The sequence below is a fragment of the Narcine bancroftii genome, chromosome 9, assembly GCF_036971445.1.
Source record: "Narcine bancroftii isolate sNarBan1 chromosome 9, sNarBan1.hap1, whole genome shotgun sequence".
NCBI classification, from domain to species: Eukaryota; Metazoa; Chordata; class Chondrichthyes; order Torpediniformes; family Narcinidae; genus Narcine; species Narcine bancroftii.
The window spans coordinates 103,270,494-103,292,687 of record NC_091477.1 but is presented as its reverse complement, the minus strand read 5'-3'; the positions used below and the strand labels follow the sequence as shown (position 1 = coordinate 103,292,687).

General features: G+C 35.8%; 1 protein-coding gene across 1 annotated transcript in view; it reads right to left on the bottom strand.

Moving 5' to 3' along the window:
* mcf2l2 (MCF.2 cell line derived transforming sequence-like 2) overlaps positions 1-22,194 on the bottom strand; it is a 144,770-nt gene that overhangs the window by 104,380 nt on the left and 18,196 nt on the right. Inside the window, exons 5-12 of the mRNA XM_069897099.1 lie at positions 18,953-19,069; positions 17,512-17,661; positions 15,507-15,631; positions 13,137-13,251; positions 5,501-5,620; positions 4,588-4,779; positions 4,318-4,509; positions 595-772 (exon numbers count right to left, since the gene is read on the bottom strand). Coding sequence (XP_069753200.1) covers positions 595-772; positions 4,318-4,509; positions 4,588-4,779; positions 5,501-5,620; positions 13,137-13,251; positions 15,507-15,631; positions 17,512-17,661; positions 18,953-19,069 — 1,189 coding nt within the window. The remainder of the gene's footprint in view (positions 1-594; positions 773-4,317; positions 4,510-4,587; positions 4,780-5,500; positions 5,621-13,136; positions 13,252-15,506; positions 15,632-17,511; positions 17,662-18,952; positions 19,070-22,194) is intronic.

The window sequence follows — 22,194 nt, the reverse complement described above, 5'->3', positions numbered from 1 at the left end:
GCATTTTTAAATTTATTTTATCATTTCTAGCTCCTGCAATAATTTTTTGATTTTCATATGAAATATGATTTCGGTTTTAAAAATAAAGGGTAGAGTAGATAACAAAGCAGATAGCTGTATTGGACCAAAAACTATTTGTACTAAGTGAAGAGCACTCCCTTTGATCTCCCTACAGATGCTGCCCAACTTGCAGTGCAAATTTTCAGAATTTTCTGTTTTTATCTCTGATTTCCAGCACTTCTTGTTCAGAATGTTCAATTTTTAGTAATTATACAAAAGAGATGTTAAGTTATTCAAGACTAGTCAGGAAAAAAATTCTTACAATTCGCATATGACTTAGTAGCTTTAAATTAAATCAGTATTGATAACTTGATGGAAATGTCCTGGCCTGGTATTCAGACGTTCTACTGCTTCCAGGATGTGAAAAAAACTTTTGATTCACTTACACTTTATTTGTTCATCAAAAAGAAGAATCGCGATGTTGATAAAAATAAGCCTCCAAGTTTATCATTGTACTTTGAACTCTGCATTCTTACAAAATGGAAACATTTCAAAATTTTCTAACCAATGAGAAAGGATTTATTTACCACTTACTGAGTGCAGGTGCTTTAACTGGCTTTGGCGAGGAACGTTTTGGAGATGCTTCAGGGCGAGGGGCCACAGGTTGGACTGGACGAGTCTGTTTCGCAGCTAATTTCTTTAAACTTGCTTGACGTTTGTCAAACATTTCATAAACATTTTCAAGCTTTTCAAGAATTGTCTGTATTTTGGTCTGGAACAAAAGTGCAATATTAAAGAAGATGATATTGATGTTATAAGAAGTTTCTCTGCCTGCCCCATTATTTTTTTTTCGTGCTCTACATTTTCAACCTCCAAACATTTCAACGCACATTCCCGAATCCTCAGGATTCTGAATTTAATAATATTTCCCTCAGTTATCAGTCAGCATCCTTCCACAAGCTCCCAAACCCCGAGTCTTCAATTCTCTAAAAAGATGCCTGTCTCCATTTTCTCCTCACTTCCATGGCAACATATAAGATATTCTGGCCCTGCTTTCTTTCCTCACTTTCACATTACTTCCAACTATACCTGCCCTTTGTCCCTCCATTCTATTACAGCTCCATGGATTTATTGTCTTTCATGTCTTCAACACCAGTAAATACATAAAATTTGATATCGCTATTTCTTGTATGATAATCTCTATATTTGCTTCCAGACCAGTGTCATTCTTGCACTCAACTGGTACAACTGTTAGTATTGCTGCTTCACAACTCTATGGGCATGGCTGTGATCCTGACCTTGTCTGTAAGGAGTTTGTTAGTGAAATGTCAACTGCCCGTTTGTCTTTGTTAATAGCAAAAAGAATCAAAGGGGAATTAAATGCAATACTCAAATGTGCTTGAAAAACTCAGCAGCTCACATATTATCCATAGATAGAAAGTAAAAGGTAACCAGTGTATTGCACTCGAATCTAACATCTAGACTTTTCCTTGTTTATCTTCAAAGAGGAATTAATAGATATATGTGAAAAATAATAAATTGCAAAGCTACAGGGAGAGGAGTGGAGCTCTTGGAGTTGTTCCTTTGGTGCTGGCTCAGACTCATTGAATGGCCTCCTGTGTCAAACCTCTTTCCTGTTGAATGATCTTGATTGCACTTCTTTATCTCTTTCATAAGCATATCCTCCCATAAAAAATTGTTTCCTGGTTGGATTTTATTACGGCTAGTTGTTTTGTCCTTTCCAGCCTTAAAAATACAGTAACATGATGTTCACTTAACTGTGGCTAGTTCTATGAAATTGTAGCTTAACATTCACTTCTTCATTAACTAAGAACATGCATAAAATGGCTGTTTGTAATCAGTTTTTACATCTGCTCCAAAAGGTCATTCATTAAATCTCATCCCTTCAATTAAATGCACCAAGAACCTTGGTGTATTTTTCCAATAATCTTACAAAGTAGAACAGTAACCACACTTTGAATGTTGTGACAGCAACATTTTTACTGAAAATGCTGTTTCCTCTCTTTCAACAAATCTAGATCAATGCAAAGAAATTTTTTCAAACTATCGAACTCCCTTTTTTTTTAGCTTCTGTGTTTGTTATATTTACAATTGTTCAATTAAAAGAAAATAAGGTATAAACATTGGTGTTTAACCTTGTGCCAAATCTTTCTAACTGTTCAGCTTTCCATAATTACTAAGAGGGAAATTAGAAAGGCAAAAAGAAGGTATGAGGAGTCCATAGCTAATAAGGTGAAGGTGAATCCTAAGGGTTTTTACAGATATGTGAACAGTAAAAGGAGGGTTAAGAATAGAATAGGTCCACTGGATGATGGGACCGGTGAACTATGTCAAGAACTGTATGAGATGGGAGAAATATTGAACAATTTTTTCTCGTCCATATTCACGAGGGAAAGGAACATTGGGGTATATGAGATAAGAGAGGCAAAGGGCTTAGTTATGGAAAAGATAGGGATTAGTAAAGCAAGAGTTTTGGAGCTTCTAGGGTCAATTATGGTGGATAAATCTCCTGGTCCTGATGGGATTTTTTTCCAGGACTTTAAGGGAGGTCAGGGAACAAATAGCGGGGGCACTGACAGTGATTTTTCAAAGATCACTGGAGGAGGGAGTGGAACGACAGGATTGGAGGATTGCAAATGTTGTTCTATTGTTCAAAAAAGACAGTAGGTGTAGGCCAAGTAATTATCGGCCAGTAAGTTTGGCTTCAGTGGTGGGGAAGGTTATGGAGGGTATTCTTCAAGATAGTATATACGCATATCTGGATAGGCAGGGATTAATTAGGGGCACCCAGCATGGGTTTGTAAAAGGAAAGTCATGTTTGATGAACCTTGTTGAGTTTTTTGAGGAAGTGACAAAAAAGATGGATGAAGGTAGAGAGGTGGATGTGATCTATTTGGATTTTAGTGAGGCTTTTGATAAGGTTCCACATGGAAGGTTAATAAGGAAGGTTCAGTCACTAGGAATTAGTAGAGAGATTGTGACATGGGTTCAGAGGTGGCTGGGAGATGGACAGCAGAGAGTCATGGTGGACAACTGTATGTCAGGTTGGAAGCCTGTGACAAGCAGGGTGCCTCATGGATCGGTGCTGGATCCCTTGTTGTTTATCATTTATATTAATGATTTAGAGGGGGGTGTAGTTAACTGGATAAGCAAATATGTGAAAATAGGGGGAGTGGTGGATAGTGAGGTAGATTTTCTTGGATTGCAGCAGGATTTGGTTTGTTTGGAAGAGAGAGCTGAAAGATGGCAGATGGAATTTAATGTAGACAAGTGTGAGGTGTTGCTTTTCAGTAAAAATAACCAGAATAGGACATATACATTTAAGGGGAGGGCATTGAGGCACACAGAGGAGCAAAGGGACCTGGGGATTATGGTACAGAGTTCACTGAAGGTGGATTTCCATGTAGACAGGGTGGTTAAGAAGGCATATGGTATGCTGGCCTTCATAAATCATAGTATAGAGTATAGGAGTTGGGAGGTGATGCTGCAGCTGTTTAAGGCATTGGTGAGGCCAGGTTTGGAGTACTATGCTCAGTTCTGGTCTCCAAATTATAGAAAGGATAGAGATAAGGTGGAGAGGGTGCAGAGAAGGTTAACAAGGATGTTGCCTTGCTTACAGCATCTGGATTACAGGGAGAGATTAAGGAGACTGGGACTTTATTCATTGGAACGTAGATGACTGAGAGGGGACTTGATAGAGGTATTTAAAATTATGAAAGGAATAGATAGACTAGACATAAACAGACTCTTTCCCCTGAGGGCAGGGGAGGTTGGAACAAGAGGCCATGAGTTATGGGTAAGGGGGCAACACTTTAGGAGAAATATTAGAGGTGGCTTTTTCACTCCACGAGTGGTGGCAGAATGGAATGAACTTCCAAATGAGATAGTTGCGTCAGGGTCCCTTCTGTCATTTAAGAGAAGGTTGGATGTGTACGTGGAGGTGAGGGGGTTGGAGGGTTATTGGCGGTGAGCGGGAGGTTTGAGCTAGTGGAGTTGTTCTAGTGAACCGGCGTGGACTTGAAAGGGCGACATGGCCTGTTCCGTAAATGGTTACATGGTCATGATAAAAAAAACCTCATTAAGTTTATATTCGCACAATACAAATTGATAGGGTAGTTTGTATTAGACATTATGTGCTCAGAACTAAAAGTGTATTAGCCTAGATTGATTGACAGTAATGATTAGAAGAAAATAGCCCATTGTTAGATAAAGAAGTTCTTTATCATTAATAAAGACTTTGGGAACATTTTAATACCTGTTTTACATTAATTACCTTAACAGCTTTTCTACTTTTACCTTGATTTCTGAGGTAAGAAACAATTCAAATTGTCTACAGAACTCCTTGGGGTTGGTAAGCTTGTGGTGTGCAGCAGTTTCAAGAAACCCCTCAATGTCTTGAAGTGCAGCTTCTGCTCCTTCCTGTGATTGGCATTTATCCACTGCTTGAGAGGCCAGAAGGTAGATCCCTTTTTCACACCACTCCTTGGCCTTGAATGAAAAGAATAAAATAATTAAGAAATACCAATTAGCAATGTGTTTAATTGCTGATTAGAATAGGTAAATTACACTGTCCAGTTGCATATGGACTTCAAGTGATTTTCCAAGCACGTCATGCTTTTTCTTCATTTCATTGGTAAAATCATCACATATACGTCTGAGTTCATTGCACTTCGGTCGAATGGAGTCAATGGCATAATGATTGCTTTGGATAAGCTGGTCTCCATGCAGAGCTAAAGACTGTGCCTTTCCTAAGGATTCCTGTAAAGGTATACAACAAATTTAAAAAAAAAGTCACAAAATGTGAGCTGCATAATTGTTTCAACAGATCTGCAATTTTAAAAAAATCAAAAACTGTTGTTGATTATGCTTCTCCGTGTTTCTCTGATTTTTACATTAAAATTAAGGATTTCTTGAATAATACCTACCAAAAAGAGTTCCTAAAATGATCGAAATTCTCTTTGATAGTTTTATTTCTGCCAATGGTGCCTTAATTTATAATAGCATATGGTAGAAATTTCTCCCTAGAATATCGTTGCAAATCTGTGTTGGCAAAAGTCAATCAGTTGGGTTGTGCAAATCACTTTTTTCACATTGATGATAGGAAAGTATTTTCATTCTAATCCTGGGAACCATTTTGTTGTGCTGCAAGGATGAAACTTTGAGAGGCATTTGCAAAAGACCATAGTTTTAGGCAGGATTGGTCCATTGAACAGACATAGTTGGAAAATCAAATGCCACAAATATATTCCTGAGAGGGAGATGAATAATATTTGAAAGAAATAGCACAAGGTAGATTTATGCTTTGGGAAGTGTACCCTCACCTTTCTTATAAGGCAGTGTTTGCAAGAAGTGTCCAAGCAGTTGATCAGGCTTGATGTCTACTAGACAGATTATTTTAAAATGTGACTTACTGTAGGATTAGAAATGGTCATGAGTAAAGGTGGTCAAAGACTCTGAAGGATGTCTCCACATCATTTACCTGTGCTTTCTCTTCCTGAAGTACAAGTTCCTTTAGAAGGTGTTCCACACACGCCACACTGTCTCCGATGTCTGTGAAGGCAGCCTGTTCTTCCATTAGGCAATCTAGAATTATCTTAACCTGCAAGCAGACGATAAAATATCTTATCTCCTGCCATTACTGCAATTTTTCAGAGACAGTAATTGAATATTTGTGTAATTTCTAGACTATGCCATGATTGGGAATCTCTACTCTAGTCACAATGAAATTTTTGGATTCACATGAAATAGGTTTAATATTTCAATAATATTATATGGTTATTTAAGATTAATGAAGCTAGAGTTTGGAATTTAATTGTTTCAAAGTACCTAGTACAGTGAGAAGGGTTTTTCTGCAAGCAGACTGAAAGGTTTATAAAGTATTGCAATAAGATCAATTAGCACCTAGGGCAGCAAGATTGAAATGTAATGGGGTTCATTCAGGATCCTGATGGCTACGGCAAATAGACTGTCATTATGCTTGTTAGCACATGCTTTCACACTTAAGCGTTCATCTTGATGTGTGTGTCCGCACACATGAGTGATGGGTCTTACCTAGGCAGAGGGAGATACAGGAAGATCCTGCAGAATAAGAGAGGTTTTGTGTAATGTTCTGAGCTGCATTCACTACCTTCTGTATCTTTTGTTAAAATCATGAAACCCAGTTTGATCTCTGCCAAGATTAATCTTGTTGTCCTGCTTTTACCAACTTTTTTTGTGAATTTTCAAATCCAAGACTATTGTGACATTTTTGATGACTGGATAGTAACCAAAACAATTTTTTTCACTGTATTTTGGTACATATGGCTATAAACTATGTGTACCAAATCTAAATCTGATTTCCGTGAGGTTGCTGCACATCCTGGACTTAACCTAACATAGTCAGCAGGCTGGATCCGTAAGTCTGTGTTAGATCATTGCACAGATTCTGTAACTTTAATTTAAAACTACATTTTATTCGTTAACAGTTTCAAATTTTACAAGCGTAAATTTTCCACCATGTTGTGATTAAAATACAGAGCTACTGACTTAAACTTGTCTCAAATATTCCATCAGCATTCTATACTACTTGAAACCCCTCACCTCGCTCGAGGTAAGGACAACTTTATAAAAAGCTTCGCTCCACAGTCATAAAGCCCTTGAATATTTCTGAAACGTAATAATTTTTTTGAATATTTTATTTAAAATTTTTATCCATCCATGTAATAGTAGCAAAATGCAAAATACAAGAATCAAATATTAATGTCAGTTCCATCGTACACAATGGTATAAAATCCCCAAACACACCCCATGCCCTTCCTCTAACAAAATATCCCCAAGTAAAGAATAGAAAGGAATAAGTAATAAGAAGAAAAAAGCAAGAAAAGAAATAAAAGAGAAAAAATAAAGGACAGAAACTTGATTGTCAAGAAGACACTGCCCACCACCTGGTTCTAACCATTTACATTTTTAAAAAATTCTTCCAAGGAGGTTATTGAGGTTCTCAAAGTTTAGGGAAAATATCTATAAATTAATTCCCACAGTTTGTAAATACGGTGCCAAATTTTTAAAAATACATCATATTTGTTTCTTAAATTATAAGTAATCTTTTCAAGGGGAACACAACTATGCATTTCTGCATTCCATCGATCCATACCTAGACAAACGTCCGATTTCCACGTTACTGCAATACATCTTCTTGCTACTGTTAATGCAATCTTTATAAATTCTTTTTGATATATAGTTAATTTCAATTTTGGTTTTATCCCTACAATATTACCTAATAAAAACAACATTGGATTTTGTGGAAATTTAGTTCCTGTAACTTGTTCTAAAAAAGTTCCCATTTATCCAAAAAAGTCTCACTTTAGGCCAAGTAGAATGTTTTAAAAAAAAGTACCTATCTCCTGGCTACATCTAAAACATTGATCTGATAAATTTGACTTCATTCTATTTAATTTCTGTGGTGTAGGATATAATTGATATAGAAAATTATATTGAATTAATCTAAACCTAACATTTATTGTATTTGTCATACTATTTCGATAAAACTCTGACCAATTTTGTTATTAATATTTAAATCCACCTCCCATAGCTATCTGGAACTACGGATTCCCTACTTAGGAGTTCCCTTTTGGAATAAAATGTACATGGCTGAAGTAAATTTCTTTGTATTTCTCTTACGAATCAACATCTCCACATCACTACATTTTGGTCATGACATTGTTGGACCAAATTTATTTCTTAAATATGTCCTTAGTTGATAAAAACAAAAAACTGTTTTATGTATCCCATATTTATTTTTTAATTGTTCAAATGACATTAAATTTCCTCCTTCGTAACAACCTTCTATATATCTCATTCCTTTACGAGACCAAATATTTAAAAATTGATTATCCATTGTACATGGAATAAGTCGATTTTGAGTCAGAGGCATTTTCGATCGCATAACCTCCCTTGTTCCAATTTCAGTATTTATTTTATTCCAAGTATTAATCAAATGTTTCAACAAAGGGGTTTCATTCTCACCAAATATTAATTTTGATTCCCATTATATATATTAAAATCTTCTGGTATTCTCTCTCCTTTTTTATCAATTTCTATTTTAATCCATGGCGACTTCTCTTCCTCTTCAAAAAATGAAGCAAAAAACCTAATTTGAGCCACCTTATAACTTAAATTTCCATGTTAATTTATCTAAAAGAAGCCTTGACATCTTACCCTTTCAAAGAAACTTTCTTATATTTTTATTTAATTCTTGAAAAAACTTTTGTGGTAACTGTATTAATAATATTTGAAAAAGATACCATACCATAGGAAATATATTGATTTTAGCACAGTTAACTCTCCCCATTAATGTTATTGGCAAAGCCATCCACTTATTCAAATCGTCTTCAATTTTATTAAGTAAAGGTGAATTTATATAATTTTTTTGTTATTATCTACCCATATCCCTAAATATTTTATTCCATTCACCAGCTATTTAAAATGGCACTGAGTATAATCCCCTCTAATGAAGGGCATAATTTCACTTTGTCCCAATTTATTTCATATACTGTCATTTTCCCATATTCCTCCAATCTTAAATATAATTTACAAATCAAACGTATTGGCTTTGTTAAATAAATCAAAATATCATCTGCAAATAAATTAATCTTATATTCCTCTCAATTAACTTTAATTCCCTTAATATCAGGATCAGATTGAATCAATTCTGCAATTGGTTCTAATACTAGAATAAATAAAGCTGGCAATAATGGACATCCTTGTCTACTCGAACTAGTTAACTGAAATGGTGCAGAATCCTGCCTATTTGTTACAACTTTAGCTTTAGGTTCATTATATAATTTTATGATCCAATTTGCAAATATCTGCCCAAACCTAAATATTTCCAACACCTTGAACAAAAAATCCCATTTTAATTTATCAATGTCCTTTTCTGGATCTAAAGCCACTGTCATACTTAAATCTCCCTTCTTTTGTGCCAAATGTATTATACTAAATGATCTAGTTACAATATCCACAGACTGTCTCTATTTTTACAAACCCCGTCTGATCCATATTTATTAACTTTGGTAAAAATTTTAATCAACCTATTTACTAAAATTTTTGCAATTATCTTATAATATGCATTTAACAATGAAATAGGTCTGTATGATGATGGTCTTAAAAGATCCCTATCATTTTTTGGTATTACTATTATTTTCGCTGTAGAAAAAGATCACTGGAGAGTATATGTTTCCGACACCTGGGCTAATACCTCCATAAAAGGAGGAATCAACAAATCTTTAAATTCTTTATAAAACTCAGGCATAAAACCATCCTCTCCCAGAGATTTATTGCTTTGTTAGGGTGAAGGTGACATTCAACTCCACTTGCTCTTCCAAACTTAACCTTGGTAACCTTATTTGTGGCAAAAATTTTTCCATTTAATTATCATCTCTTAGCGACTCCGATTGACATAACTTAGAATAAAATTGCATAAAAGCTTCGTTTATTTCTTGAGGTTTGTAAGTAGTTACATTCAAATCTGTCTTCATTACATTAATCACTCTTGAGACTTGCTCTGCTTTCAACTGCCAAGAGAGAACTTTATGGACTCTCCTACCTCTCTTAGCTCATAGTATCTCTGTTTATTACTCGTTATTGCTTTCTCTGTTCTATATGTTTGTAATGTATTATAATGAAGTTTATTATTAATAAGTTGTCTATGTTTCTCTTCAGGACTCCACCTTTGGATATCTTTCTAAATATATTATCACTTTCTCCAATTATTGTACCTCATTCATATAATCCTTCTTAATTTTAGGTATAACTTGTTATTTATGCTCTTAAATATGTTTTCAACACATCCCATAAAATAAATTTATTATTAACATAATAAGAATTAGTCTTGAAAAAAAATTGAATTTGCCTTTTAAACATAATAATTGTTGTGTGTGAGAAACATAGCAGCCAATTTGCTGATAGAAATGGCAACAAGGGAAATGCAGATCTAACAACATCTCTGAGGTGGAGAAAAAGATCAAAGTTTTGGTGTTGCATAAAAAATAAAATGTTGGAAGAACTCAGCGCATTGAGCAGCGTCTGTGGAGACCAGTGTGAGAAATTATCAATGGTTCAGGTTGTGATCTTGCATCAAGAGAGCAAAGGTAGTCAGAATAAAGAGGAAAGTGTGGTTGGGGGGTTGGAGGTGAGATAACAGCAAACAGGTGGACCGAGGAGGGGTAATGGATGAAGCTGTGTGGGGAGAGGAGGATAGAGTGAAACAGAGGCACATGGATATAGGTGGAAGTAGACAAAAGGCAGATTGAACCAGGTTGGGGGAAGGGGAGGGTGCAGGCAAAAAAAAACAACTGCTTCCCCAACAACAAATATGATTTTGTTCCAGATTTCAATATCTGCTTTGTTTTGTATCTCCAATGTTTTGGTAGTTCTGCTTCTGGGATGAATGTTGACTGGGCACTGAAAAACTCCTTTGTTCTTGAAACAAATGAACTGAATCATGTACTTGGATAATTCCTGTTTAGAGTAGATCACCTTTCATATTGATAGGATGGTGATGTTCCTAGATGCATTGATTACATTATAGTTAGTTGAGAGAAAATATTAGTAGCTCAACACTTCTGATAAAGAATGAATAAAGACAAAATCACTGATTCTTTAAATTTTCATTTCTAGTGATGACTTGAAAGTAAACTAATTTTCATTAATTGAGTTAACTAGTTGAATTGCCATTAAAAATAAATGAAAAGGCAAGATTGGGAAGAAACATCAAAATGTCAGAGGCAAGAAAAGGAACTGAAAGTGGACAAATATACATTATGTTTTTTTTCTATTATTAAATGAATCTTTTGTATTTATAGCCATATAAATTCTGAAATTGTACATAAAACTATTTTATATATTTGTTCAAAAGTTTGTACAATTCAAAAATAAACTCTACAAAATTTATAGGAAGTATAACAAGTTCCCTTCCTCTGCAAGCTTCAACTTTTCAAATTTAACGTTAGATTGCAAGAATGTTCCGGGGTTTCAATTAAAGCAGGATCATTAAGAAGAATATTAAGTTGTACATGGACATCATATGTAAAATAGGCCACAAAGCTTCAAGCTCTGGAGAGGATAAGGCCTACATGCAATTTAGAGAGATGCATGCAGTAGATGACAACATTTTTCACACGATATAAAGATTTTTGGCAGGTGCTGCAGCATTAAAATGCTAACTCAACCATCCAAGTAATTAGTTTTGAGCCAGCCAAATTATGAAATGCCCCAATCAAAGAAGATTTAAGTGAGTGTGGTCTTATTTATTCACTGCTGTGTAAAATTCTAATTACTGTCTAATCCCTTTGTAATCTTATGTTTGTCGGTTCTATTTGCACTCTATTTACCTGCCAAAACAACATTGCTTACTTGTGTTGGCTGACAACATAAGCAGAACTTCTGTATTTTCATCCTGAAAGAGATAGCTTATTTTGAGATATGATAGCTGACAATGTAGTCTGTTATTGACATTTAATTTTCTAGGAAAATATGAATAATATGCAAGTTAATAAGTTTGTGAATCCAACCGCAACTATTCTGGCTGAAGACTTTCATCACAGTTCTGCAGATGGAGTGTAATTAACCATTGTCCTGAAAAATAATGGCCTGTAGAGAAGATCTAGATAACCAGTTGATTATCTGACCTAATGTTTCAAGCAAAGCCTTGACTGAAATTTCAATACTTTCACCCAGGCTCATTGTGGGAAATGATTTGGAGTTAAGGTGAGCAACTCGCCACAGGATACCTTGCCTCCAAATAACTACTGAAGTCCAACATTAATGTGGCTGATCAATCAAAGTTTCTGGTCAATGGAGCATACAGTGATGCCATTAAACAACAAGATAAAAGAGGTTCCTTTTATCTTGATTCCTCAGAAGTTTCCGGAGGTTTGGTATGACATTGAAAACCCTGGAAAATTTCTCAAGATGTGTGGTGGAAAGTGTGCTGACTGGTTGAATCACGGCCTCGTATGGAGACATCTGCAAAAGATAGTGGACAGACAGAGCCCAGGACCTCACAGGCAAAACCCAATCCACTTGTGAGAACATCTACAGGGAATGCTACTGTTGGAGAGCAGCATCAATCATCAAAGACCCACACCACCCATCACATACTCTATTCTCATTGCTACCATCAGGAAAAAGGTATAGGTGCCACAAGACTCGCACCACCAGGTTCAGGACAGCTGCTACCCCTCCACCATCAGACTCCTTGACAATAAACTCAATCAGGGAGTCAGTTAAGGACTCTTTTGCACTTTATTATTTGTTTTTTTCTCTCTGGTTTGAATAGACAGTTTGTTTACATTTCTTTATTTGTTGACATATGTACATTGTGGACAGTTTTTTTTACTACCAATTAGTGCTCATTCTGCCATGCCTGCAGGAAAAAGAATCTCAGGGTTGTACGTGATGTTAATATGTACTCTGACAATAAATCCGAAATGTTTTCCCTTTTGGAGACAAGTCATTGACCTGTATTTCCACATCAAAGTTTTGCTGCATTTTCCTATGACCAGCTTCATTATTTAATGAGTTTGACCACTGAAATCACTAGGAAAAAAATTATCCTTGTGATTTAGGGAATTCGTACATGAGGCAGGAATCTAAACTCGAGGATTGTCTTGGAATTGAGACAGTTGGCCTTCTCTTCCTTTGGAAACACACAACTGCAGCCAGTGGAGACTCTTCCCCTTGATTATTATTGACTTTGTGCATGATTCATTTTTTCCTCCCAAATTTAATTCTGCCCTTTGATTAATTTTTGAAAGTTAATTGAGAGATAAAGCATGGGATTAAATTTAGGACAATCCCCCTTTAAAAAAAATGCTTTCACCCGACAGAGCAGAAATTACTTTCATTTAATATCTCATCCAACCATTGGGATATCTTGTGTTGCAAGAGTGCTCTCAGTGATCATCGGGTGTACAAATCTAGACCTCTGTGCTCACATCACTCAGAGTGAAACTGACAGCCTTCTGATGTATACGCTTGTGGCCCTTTCCTGCAACTTCGTTTGAGGTAGTGCAAGTAACTTAATATTTATAATCAGCAGAAAGCAACAATTAATACATCTGCATACTGAAAAGTACCTCACGAAAGTCTTGTTCAAAATGCCGTAGCTGCAGGCATTGTTCGAGTTTGAGATGGTGTTTGGACCAAAACTGGTCAAAGGCATTTTCAGTTTCATCCAGTTGGATCAATAACCTAGTAAAAATTATAATTTGAGCATCAATAAGTACAGAATATATAGTATCAATTATTTAATACTTTCAAACTATAAAGTGGAAGTTTTCAACATAAATTTATGAATAAAATTAAAACCTTTTTTAATGCAAATATATTGAAATAATTACTGGTTATGTTATTTCTGTCATCTGGAAAAAATAACTCTGGGTTTAATTCATTATCTCAGTGTTGGTGGTTAACTCGAACACTAGTTAATTGGCCTTAGTCCACGAGTGCTATGTCTAGGTTTTGACAGGGTGGTGTGGTGGATTATGTTATATTTTATGTTGTATATTGATATGCTTTAAAGGAGATAAATTGTGGGGATTTTTTAGTGTAGGTCACAAACAAATACAAACACTTCAAAACAGATCTCATTTAAAAGGCAAGAGCTTGGCTCAAGTCCAGGCTCCCAGTGCCTTTGCAAGAGAGTGAGAGACAGAGAGAGAGACAGAGAGAGAGAGACAGAGAGAGAGAGACAGAGAGAGAGACAGAGAGAGAGACAGAAAGAGAGACAGAAAGAGAAAGAGAGACTGCTAGTTTTCTGCAGTGGCTTTAGGAACATTTTTTGAAATCCAATTTTGAAGACAGGTTGTGAGTTCTAGTTCAGCCTGTCAAAGCCCTTGTGGCCCATACAAGAGGAAATGGCTGGCTGTATAATGTTTCGCCTGAGATAAGGGAAACAGAATAGGAACTCTGTGATGACCTGAAAAAAAGAGATTCTCATCTGGAAAACCCTGATGGGGCAAATTTATTCGGCAAGACACTGAATTAGCTGATCAGAAGGAATCAGTTTGAGCAACAAATCTCTCTCTAAAAACTGAAAAGAACCTTCCTGAGCGGTAACCATTTATCTTTCAAGCACCTAAGCCTGATGAAGATTCATAAATGTTAAATTCTGTGCACAGTATAAGAATTGCCTGCAACCAGTGAACTTGGAGGAGTGAGAAGTGAGATTGGTCTGTGAATCAAATAACTTTTCTGAACTTATACACACATTGCATATACGTGTGCTTAGAATTAGAAGGGGGTTAAGTTAATAGTAATAAGTTAAAGTTTGATCCTGTTTTTATGTTTAAAGAAAATTAAAAGTAGCTTTTGTTTAAGTAACCATTTGTCTTGGTGAATTTCTATTGCTGCTGGGTTTTGGGGTCCTCTGGCCTGTCACAGTGGGAATTGGTCAAAATCTTTGTTACTAATGATAGTTGATGATCTGCCAGGAAGGACACAAGAACACATCAACACACAATCTACTGGAGTAGCTCAATGGGTCGAGCAACATGAGGGAGAGAAAAAAAATATTGTCAACTTTTTGGACTGGAACCCTTCATCAGGACAGTCCTCCCTCCCTCTGCACTGAATCGTTCTGTTGTCAAAATTCCATTATACTTCTTTTATTAATTATTCCTGAGCCCAAGATTTTGCCATTTCTATTTCATGCCTTCACCATGTGGAACTAAACAAGTAATCTTTATTTTGCAACTCCAGATTTGCACTTTAATTTTGAAAATTAAATTTTTAAGCCATGCATTTTGCAAACTTCCATGCTCAACATCTAATTACTTTTTTTTATCTACCGCACAAATGATTACAGTCTATTCCTAAATCACATGCAAGTTAAACCAAACCATTAGCTGTTACAATGAATAGTTTAAAACATGATAAAATGAGAATTCTTTTGATTTTTCTTTCATTTTTGTTTTCATGCTATTATGGATGACTAAAAATGACCAAATTTTTAATTTAATGTGAAACACAGTTTTCAATTTCTGCTGGTAATGTTAAACTGAACTTAGTAAAACTTTGTTATTTCTTGTTGATTTATGGGTGAACTGTCAAGTAAAGGGAGCATTATCAAATTTGTAGACAGACAGCTCAATTTCAGACTTGGGGGGTAAAGAAGTGAGAGACATAATTTGACACTTGGCTTGGAATTGATATGAAATTACTAGGAATTGTAGTCATATTTCAAACACCAGTTAATGCACAAATGCATAAGATAGACAAATGTTATGATTCAAGACTTTTTATCTTAAAGAAAAATGATTGTTATAAAAACTTATTTCTAGCATGGCATTACTCAAGCCATCCTGATCATTTAAATTCACTTTTTTAAATATTTTGCAATCATAAACACAGATTGGCTTAATTTCAGTGGGTGTCAATAGCCCTTTTATATCACATGATTTAAGGTATCTTGTTAAAAAATGTCTGATCCAAAAACTCCCACTAACCTTTCAACAGTAGCCAGATTTTCCAGTTCATCAAAATTCAGTTTATGATTAGGATTTTTATTAAGTGGCTCCTTAATACATACTAGTAAAGTATTACCTTCTTTTACTGCCGACTTCAGTTTCTCCTGAGAAAAAAACAAGAATAGCTAATTAATCATTGTTTTAAATAACATTTGTAACCTTTTATTATAATTATTTGCAACAAAAGATACCGTTCTTGAATGAATATACCTTATTGGCAGTTTTTGTAAGATGAATAATGGAATGTAAATTTTGTAACACTGAATACAAGACTGTAAACCATGACTAACGACATATGGATGAGTAAATATTTGCATAATTTTTTTGAAACATCCACAAATTTACTGCTTTATGTTTATTAACTTTTTGTAAAATTGCACGAGGATAAATATTAAAGTTTCAACACAAGGCGTGCTTAGCATTGGAATGACCTGTGAGGTAGTACATATATCTACAAAATAGCAATAACTGTCTGAAGCATTAATTGCGATAAAACTTGAAACAAAATGCGATCAGACTTGCATGTATGGTCATCTCTGCATGCATCATCTCTGCTTGAATGAGGGTGAAACATTTGACCACACTGAAATGAAAATGTACAGTATCTAGTTCCTAGATCCAAGCCATCACTTTATTGAACTTATCCTGATATTACTAACAATTCTTTTCACTGTGCCTAGTCATGTCATATTGGATACTGTATATTTCAGTATACAAGATGACCTTCAGATAAGACAGGTCCCCAATTTCAGCCTGAATGTCATGGTTTTATCATATATTGGGTGTATGACGACCCCCCTCCTCTCCCCGGCAAAATACACGTGTTGACTGAGCTGTTGGGTGTGACTGGAAGGTTGGTGTTATCATGAAGCCTCCAGATGTCTGCAGGAACAAGCCATTTAAAGATCATTTGTGTGAAGAATGGAATAATTGGATGACAAGCGCTGAAAATTCCTTAACCAAAGGCAGGGCAATGCGTGCTGCATTACTTGATGTGCTGTGTGATTTTGTGATCAAAGCACGGGATAAAGTGAAAGTAGAGACTATATTAAAAAATCTTTCGAAAAGTGCAGTATCTCTAGTGTAATGGATGGTGTGGAGGATGATTTATTGTGGGAGACTGATGCCGAAACAGAAGGTGACTCAGACTAGGACCCATATGATGACAGTGAAAGCAGTGAGATTCCGGATTGCTTGTCTCAGATGATGAATAGAGATAGTGATTTTGAAGAATTTTAGATTTATTTTTACAATGAAAATTCCTTTCTAATATACTGGTAGCTTAAAAAATTGTTGTAGGGTGGGGTCTTAAATGAGTTGTGGAACCATCTGAGTGGTATTTTGAGTAGAATTTTAAGGTCACATATTTGTATTTGGCCTATAAGATTACTCTTATTTTTGGCACTTTTTGGGTGCTTCAAGGGTCATCGTATACACCAAAATATACAGTACTTGCTTGCTGATGTCATGTATGCACTCCGTCAATAAATCTGAACCTTGATATTGAGCAGATCTGCAACTGTGGGCAACACCATTGGTCAGGCATCCCAATATTTACACTGAGGGAGAAAGTCACTGGATCCTAACCTTCTGACAACTCCTGACAATGTGCCCATGGGGTGTTGGAGAGTGGGAAAAGGATTGAAATTGACTGGTATTCACCAAAGCAGGATATCTTAACGGCATTTACTACCTGGGCCTACATTTGGAACAATGGCAAAGATGACAAAAATCACAAAGATCATTGTTTTTGAGTCAAGGAGTAGTGAACCTCCTTTTGAACGAATGGAGCAAATTCTTGTTCACAAGCAATGTCTGGAGAATTAGTTGCAATGAAGGAAAACCCAACCAAGAAAGCATGCAAGTACGTGTATGCTTACTTGATACTACATTGATTTTCATTGGGAAACCACATTTTTTTAAAAATTGCTCTCTAAAGGCTACTGACATCCAAATTTTTAAAGACACCAATAATATCATCTACCTTTAGATAATTCTGTTTTTCTGTGTGGATAATAAGCAGTGCTTCTGTACATTGGACATCATTAGGTAATTCCGTTTCTGCAAGTTCAGTGCCAAACGACTGCAGTAACTGTGCTGTCACCTTTACTGTCATTGCAAAATTTTCAATGGCCTGAAAAAAATGTTGAAGTTGATAAAACAATACAATCCAAGCATTGAAAACTAAGCATGTGCTTTAATCATTGTATGTTAATTGTATGACAACTCTCATTAACTGAAAATTAATGTTTGCCAACTAATCATGTTGTAGCAACCAACATGCGAATAATAATTAACTGAGATTTTGCATTACAGCTGAATCAATTAATAGCAGTGACAAAGTATTGCAGAGTACAGGTATACAAACATCAAGTCTTTTTCTGCAAATACTTCTCTACCCGCAAATTTAAAGTGACATATCACTAGGAATGATGGCTGGGAAATGAAAACATACTGCTATTAATTTATTTGTGCCTCTGAAGCATCGATAGCTTCTCCAAGGAACAGAGAAATCCAGCTACAGTGCTGTATGGTGTTATTTATGGTTAAGTTCAGGGAAGAAGCAAGTGCACAATCAAATGTAAATATTCAAAAGATTCTATCGTATCCCACTCTGTCAGCTTCACAAAAATGGCATCTTGCCATGTGTTTCGGGAAATTGCTCTATTAGTCAAACCATTGCCCATTAAACCTGTTGAAAATTAAGTCTTATGACCTTGCAATGCTCAGTGTTAAATTACAGCCAATCAACTTTCTGCAATTAAATATTAACTTAATATTATAGAATTTTAATTTTTATGTATGGGGTATTTGTAGCAAAACCAATGCAATTTGGTTTTAACTGCACTTGTTAAACACAACTTAATTATCCAAAGTTACTCTTTAATATCTGGCACATTAATGGAGCCATTTAGAAAATATATGGCAAGTATTTCAATAGGCAAGAGATTTTAATAGTACAGATTTAAAGAATCCATTTGAAATTTACTTTCATCTATGTGGTGAGGAGAATATTAGTAGTATTAATGCAATAAGTGAGTCAAAGAGCGGATTGGATGGTAAATGCCTTGTCTGCAAAGAGGAATCATGGCACCGTAGATAAATTAATGTGAATTCTTTGTAATCCTTAGCATAAACATTATGCTGGCGCTTCTTAAACGGGTAACCCTAAAACCAAGAGCAAAGAAGACTGCGGTTCAGAGAACAGGGATGCAAATTGATGAAGATATGATCACTCCTGTTTCAACTTCAAACCAATGTCACACCTGGTACTTTGGTAGATTTAATGGTGCTATTCATATTTTTTTTTAATTTGTTCAAAATTGCTATTGGAAATTTAATAGCTCAGACTTAAAAATAAAAACCTTATATAGATATTTTTTAAAAGAAGAATGAAAGGTTATAAAAAATATTTTTGCACTCACAGTTCGATGGTGAATCCACTCATTGTGACAGTATTCTAGAGTGCCTCCTAAGTCTTTTGTTAACTGACTTTTTTCAATGTAGTCGTGTAGGTCTGCTATTGTGTTTAACATGATGATCTGGAATGGATGTAACATGTGGGTTTTATTTTTGAGTTGTCAGTTCATCTTTAACTATTACCAGGATATCATAACACTGCAGAATCAATGTGATGGTCAAAATGCACACCATCTTATGCCAATGAATTTTACATAAATATACCAATGAATTATAGTAAACAAACTAAATATAACAAAGACGTGCTACAACAAAATCATAAAATTTTGTCTAGATATGAAAGGTACAGGATGCAAGATACAGGTGGACAGTCACCTCTTATGTATAATATTTTAATTTTTTCAGATATTACAGAGAGTTCGTGTGTTTGATAGTGTTCAGTCATGACTAGATAACATTAACTTGTGGTAAATGTAGACGATCTTGGGCATGTTATTCTATGTGTACATTCTTGCTTGTTCAGGTCAGATCATCCCTTTTGGAAGCTGAAGTCAACTTAAACTATAATGGTCAAAGATCTAATAGTATCTATCTCAGATGTATTTTAAATAATGTTTTTTATTGCTGACATTTTAAAGAAGGGGAAAATGCAAATCAGGGTTTTGTTAAAAAAAAAGAAATATGATGTGCAGTTGTGTGCATTTCCTTACAAATTGGAATAAAACTTAAAGAGCTCTGAATCTTTATCAAATAAAAATATTTCACTTTGATTCCAAAATGGGTTTTTCATCATGTGATTCTGGGGAAGAGGTTTTAACAGGCAGAGTTTAAAGCTATTTGCCAATTGAACGTGGCAAGCTTCCAGCAAGAAAGACATTTACTGACCATTCTACTTGTCCTGAGAAAAGGTGGTGGTGTGCTGCTTTCTTGAATTGCTGCAGTGCGTAAGGTAAGATGCTTCAACAATGCTATTATGAAATTCCAGAATATTGATCCCAAAGCCAGGAAAGGATGGCAATATATATATCCAAGCCAGCAGGCTGGTATTTGACACGGATGGGAATGAGAGAGATGGTAATGTGCCTATGGTGCTCTTTGTAGGTTCATTCCTCATTGTAGAAGGTGGAGTTTGTGGTTTGGATAGGCTTGCTGAAGAACACTAATGAGTGTTGCAGCACGGTCTATTGATATTGCTCAGTAGAATCATGGTATGTTGATGGTTCTTGGGTTGGAATAATGAAGGAAGTGCTGATCAAATGGACTGCTTGTCCAGGATAGTACAGACTTTCTTTCCCCCATTCAAGCAATTTCAGACCATGCCATCTCATTGCTGATTACTGCCTTCGAGTAACAGAAAAGCTTTGGGTTAATGCCCCAAAGGGCACTGCTTTTATTCCCATTAATAAATCACCATTGTCTGGAATGGATGTGTCTTGCATTTGTGGAAAGGCAGCTGCAAATAAATAACTTGACTAGACTCATGGAGCTTGAGGGTCCCTTGGCATAATATTGCCTTTACTGTATTCAGCTATTTTTTGATATATCAGGTGAGTGGTTTATTGACTTTCTGAGAAGGTAAATGAAAAGGTCATGAATCAAACAATTAGCATTTTTGGCTGAGGCTGGTTTCAAAACCTTAAGCATTTTTTTATTGTTCTCCTTTTAGGCTCTGATTTTTACCTCCCATAAGTAGATTGGCTGAGTATCACCAAAAGATGTGAAGCTTTGACAACATCATTTACGAGGTTGATGAATCTGCCTTTTTATCAACTTGTAGGTATCGGCACTTCGTTATCTGATGGTAGGTCAGTAAACTGACAGTGACAGAGATGGAAAGCTATGCCCTGCCCAATTTTACTTCAAAATGAATAAATCCTACAATAGGATACATTTAAACAACTTCCTGTCTAAATTATATGGGACTGCAAAGACATGGTTTATGACTGGTTTGAAAATAGCATCAGGCAAACCTCCTCCCCACTCCTCTTGCTGCCTGGTGTATGTTTATCCAAATATAAACCAAGGATAAGATAGAATATTTCAGTATATGCAACAGTCAGAATTCATTTTCAATGTTTGCTTGCATTGAAAAAGCAATTCCATACTGACATAAAGTTTAAGAATGTTATAGGCTTGTAAATGGAAAATGCTAGTGTCCTAAAAATGTAACAGTTTTCTGCTGATTTCAGAAGAGCTCATTTATGAATCATATTAATAGGAAAGTCTTTCACCACCAAAATGCATCCTTTTTTCTATTTGCTTTTTATTGGTTACTTTGGACATTATCTTCTCTTCTTTTCTCTTTGGCTTGGCTTCGCGGACGAAGATTTATGGAGGGGGTAAAAGTCCACGTCAGCTGCAGGCTCGTTTGTGGCTGACAAGTCCGATGCGGGACAGGCAGACACGGTTGCAGCGGCTGCAGGGGAAAATTGGTGGGTTGGGGTTGGGTGTTGGGTTTTTCCTCCTTTGTCTTTTGTCAGTGAGGTGGGCTCTGCGGTCTTCTTCAAAGGAGGTTGCTGCCCGCCAAACTGTGAGGCGCCAAGATGCACGGTTTGAGGCGAGATCAGCCCACTGGCGGTGGTCAATGTGGCAGGCACCAAGAGATTTCTTTAGGCAGTCCTTGTACCTTTTCTTTGGTGCACCTCTGTCACGGTGGCCAGTGGAGAGCTCGCCATAGAACACGATCTTGGGAAGGCGATGGTCCTCCATTCTGGAGACGTGACCCACCCAGCGCAGCTGGATCTTCAGCAGCGTGGACTCGATGAACATCAATAAAATATACAGAATAAAAATGGCCATATGGATTACATTAGGGTGGACCCGGTCTCTACAATTAAGATGACGTAATGAATGTAGACACCATTACACCTTGCATTTTACATGATCACATCAAGTGATAACTGTTCCTGGTCATACTTTAATTTTAGCTTACGTGCTCCAATCCAACACAAATGCTTCCTGATATATCTGCTCATCAAACCCTATAATACAATTTGTTGCCCTTCAGTAATCAGATTAATGACTTGAAAGTTTATCATAAAACTGTGTCTCATTGATTATTTATGTAGAAAAGTGTTTATGGGAAGAAATATTGATCACATTATCACAATGCTAACATATTTTTAATTCAATTAAACTGGTGATTGGTTGTAAAATAATTGCAATTTTTCAATAATAACCTAAGTAAAATTGAACTATAAATGGCAAACTAATCAAATTGGGCATCTGTTCCCATTTAGTCAATTTC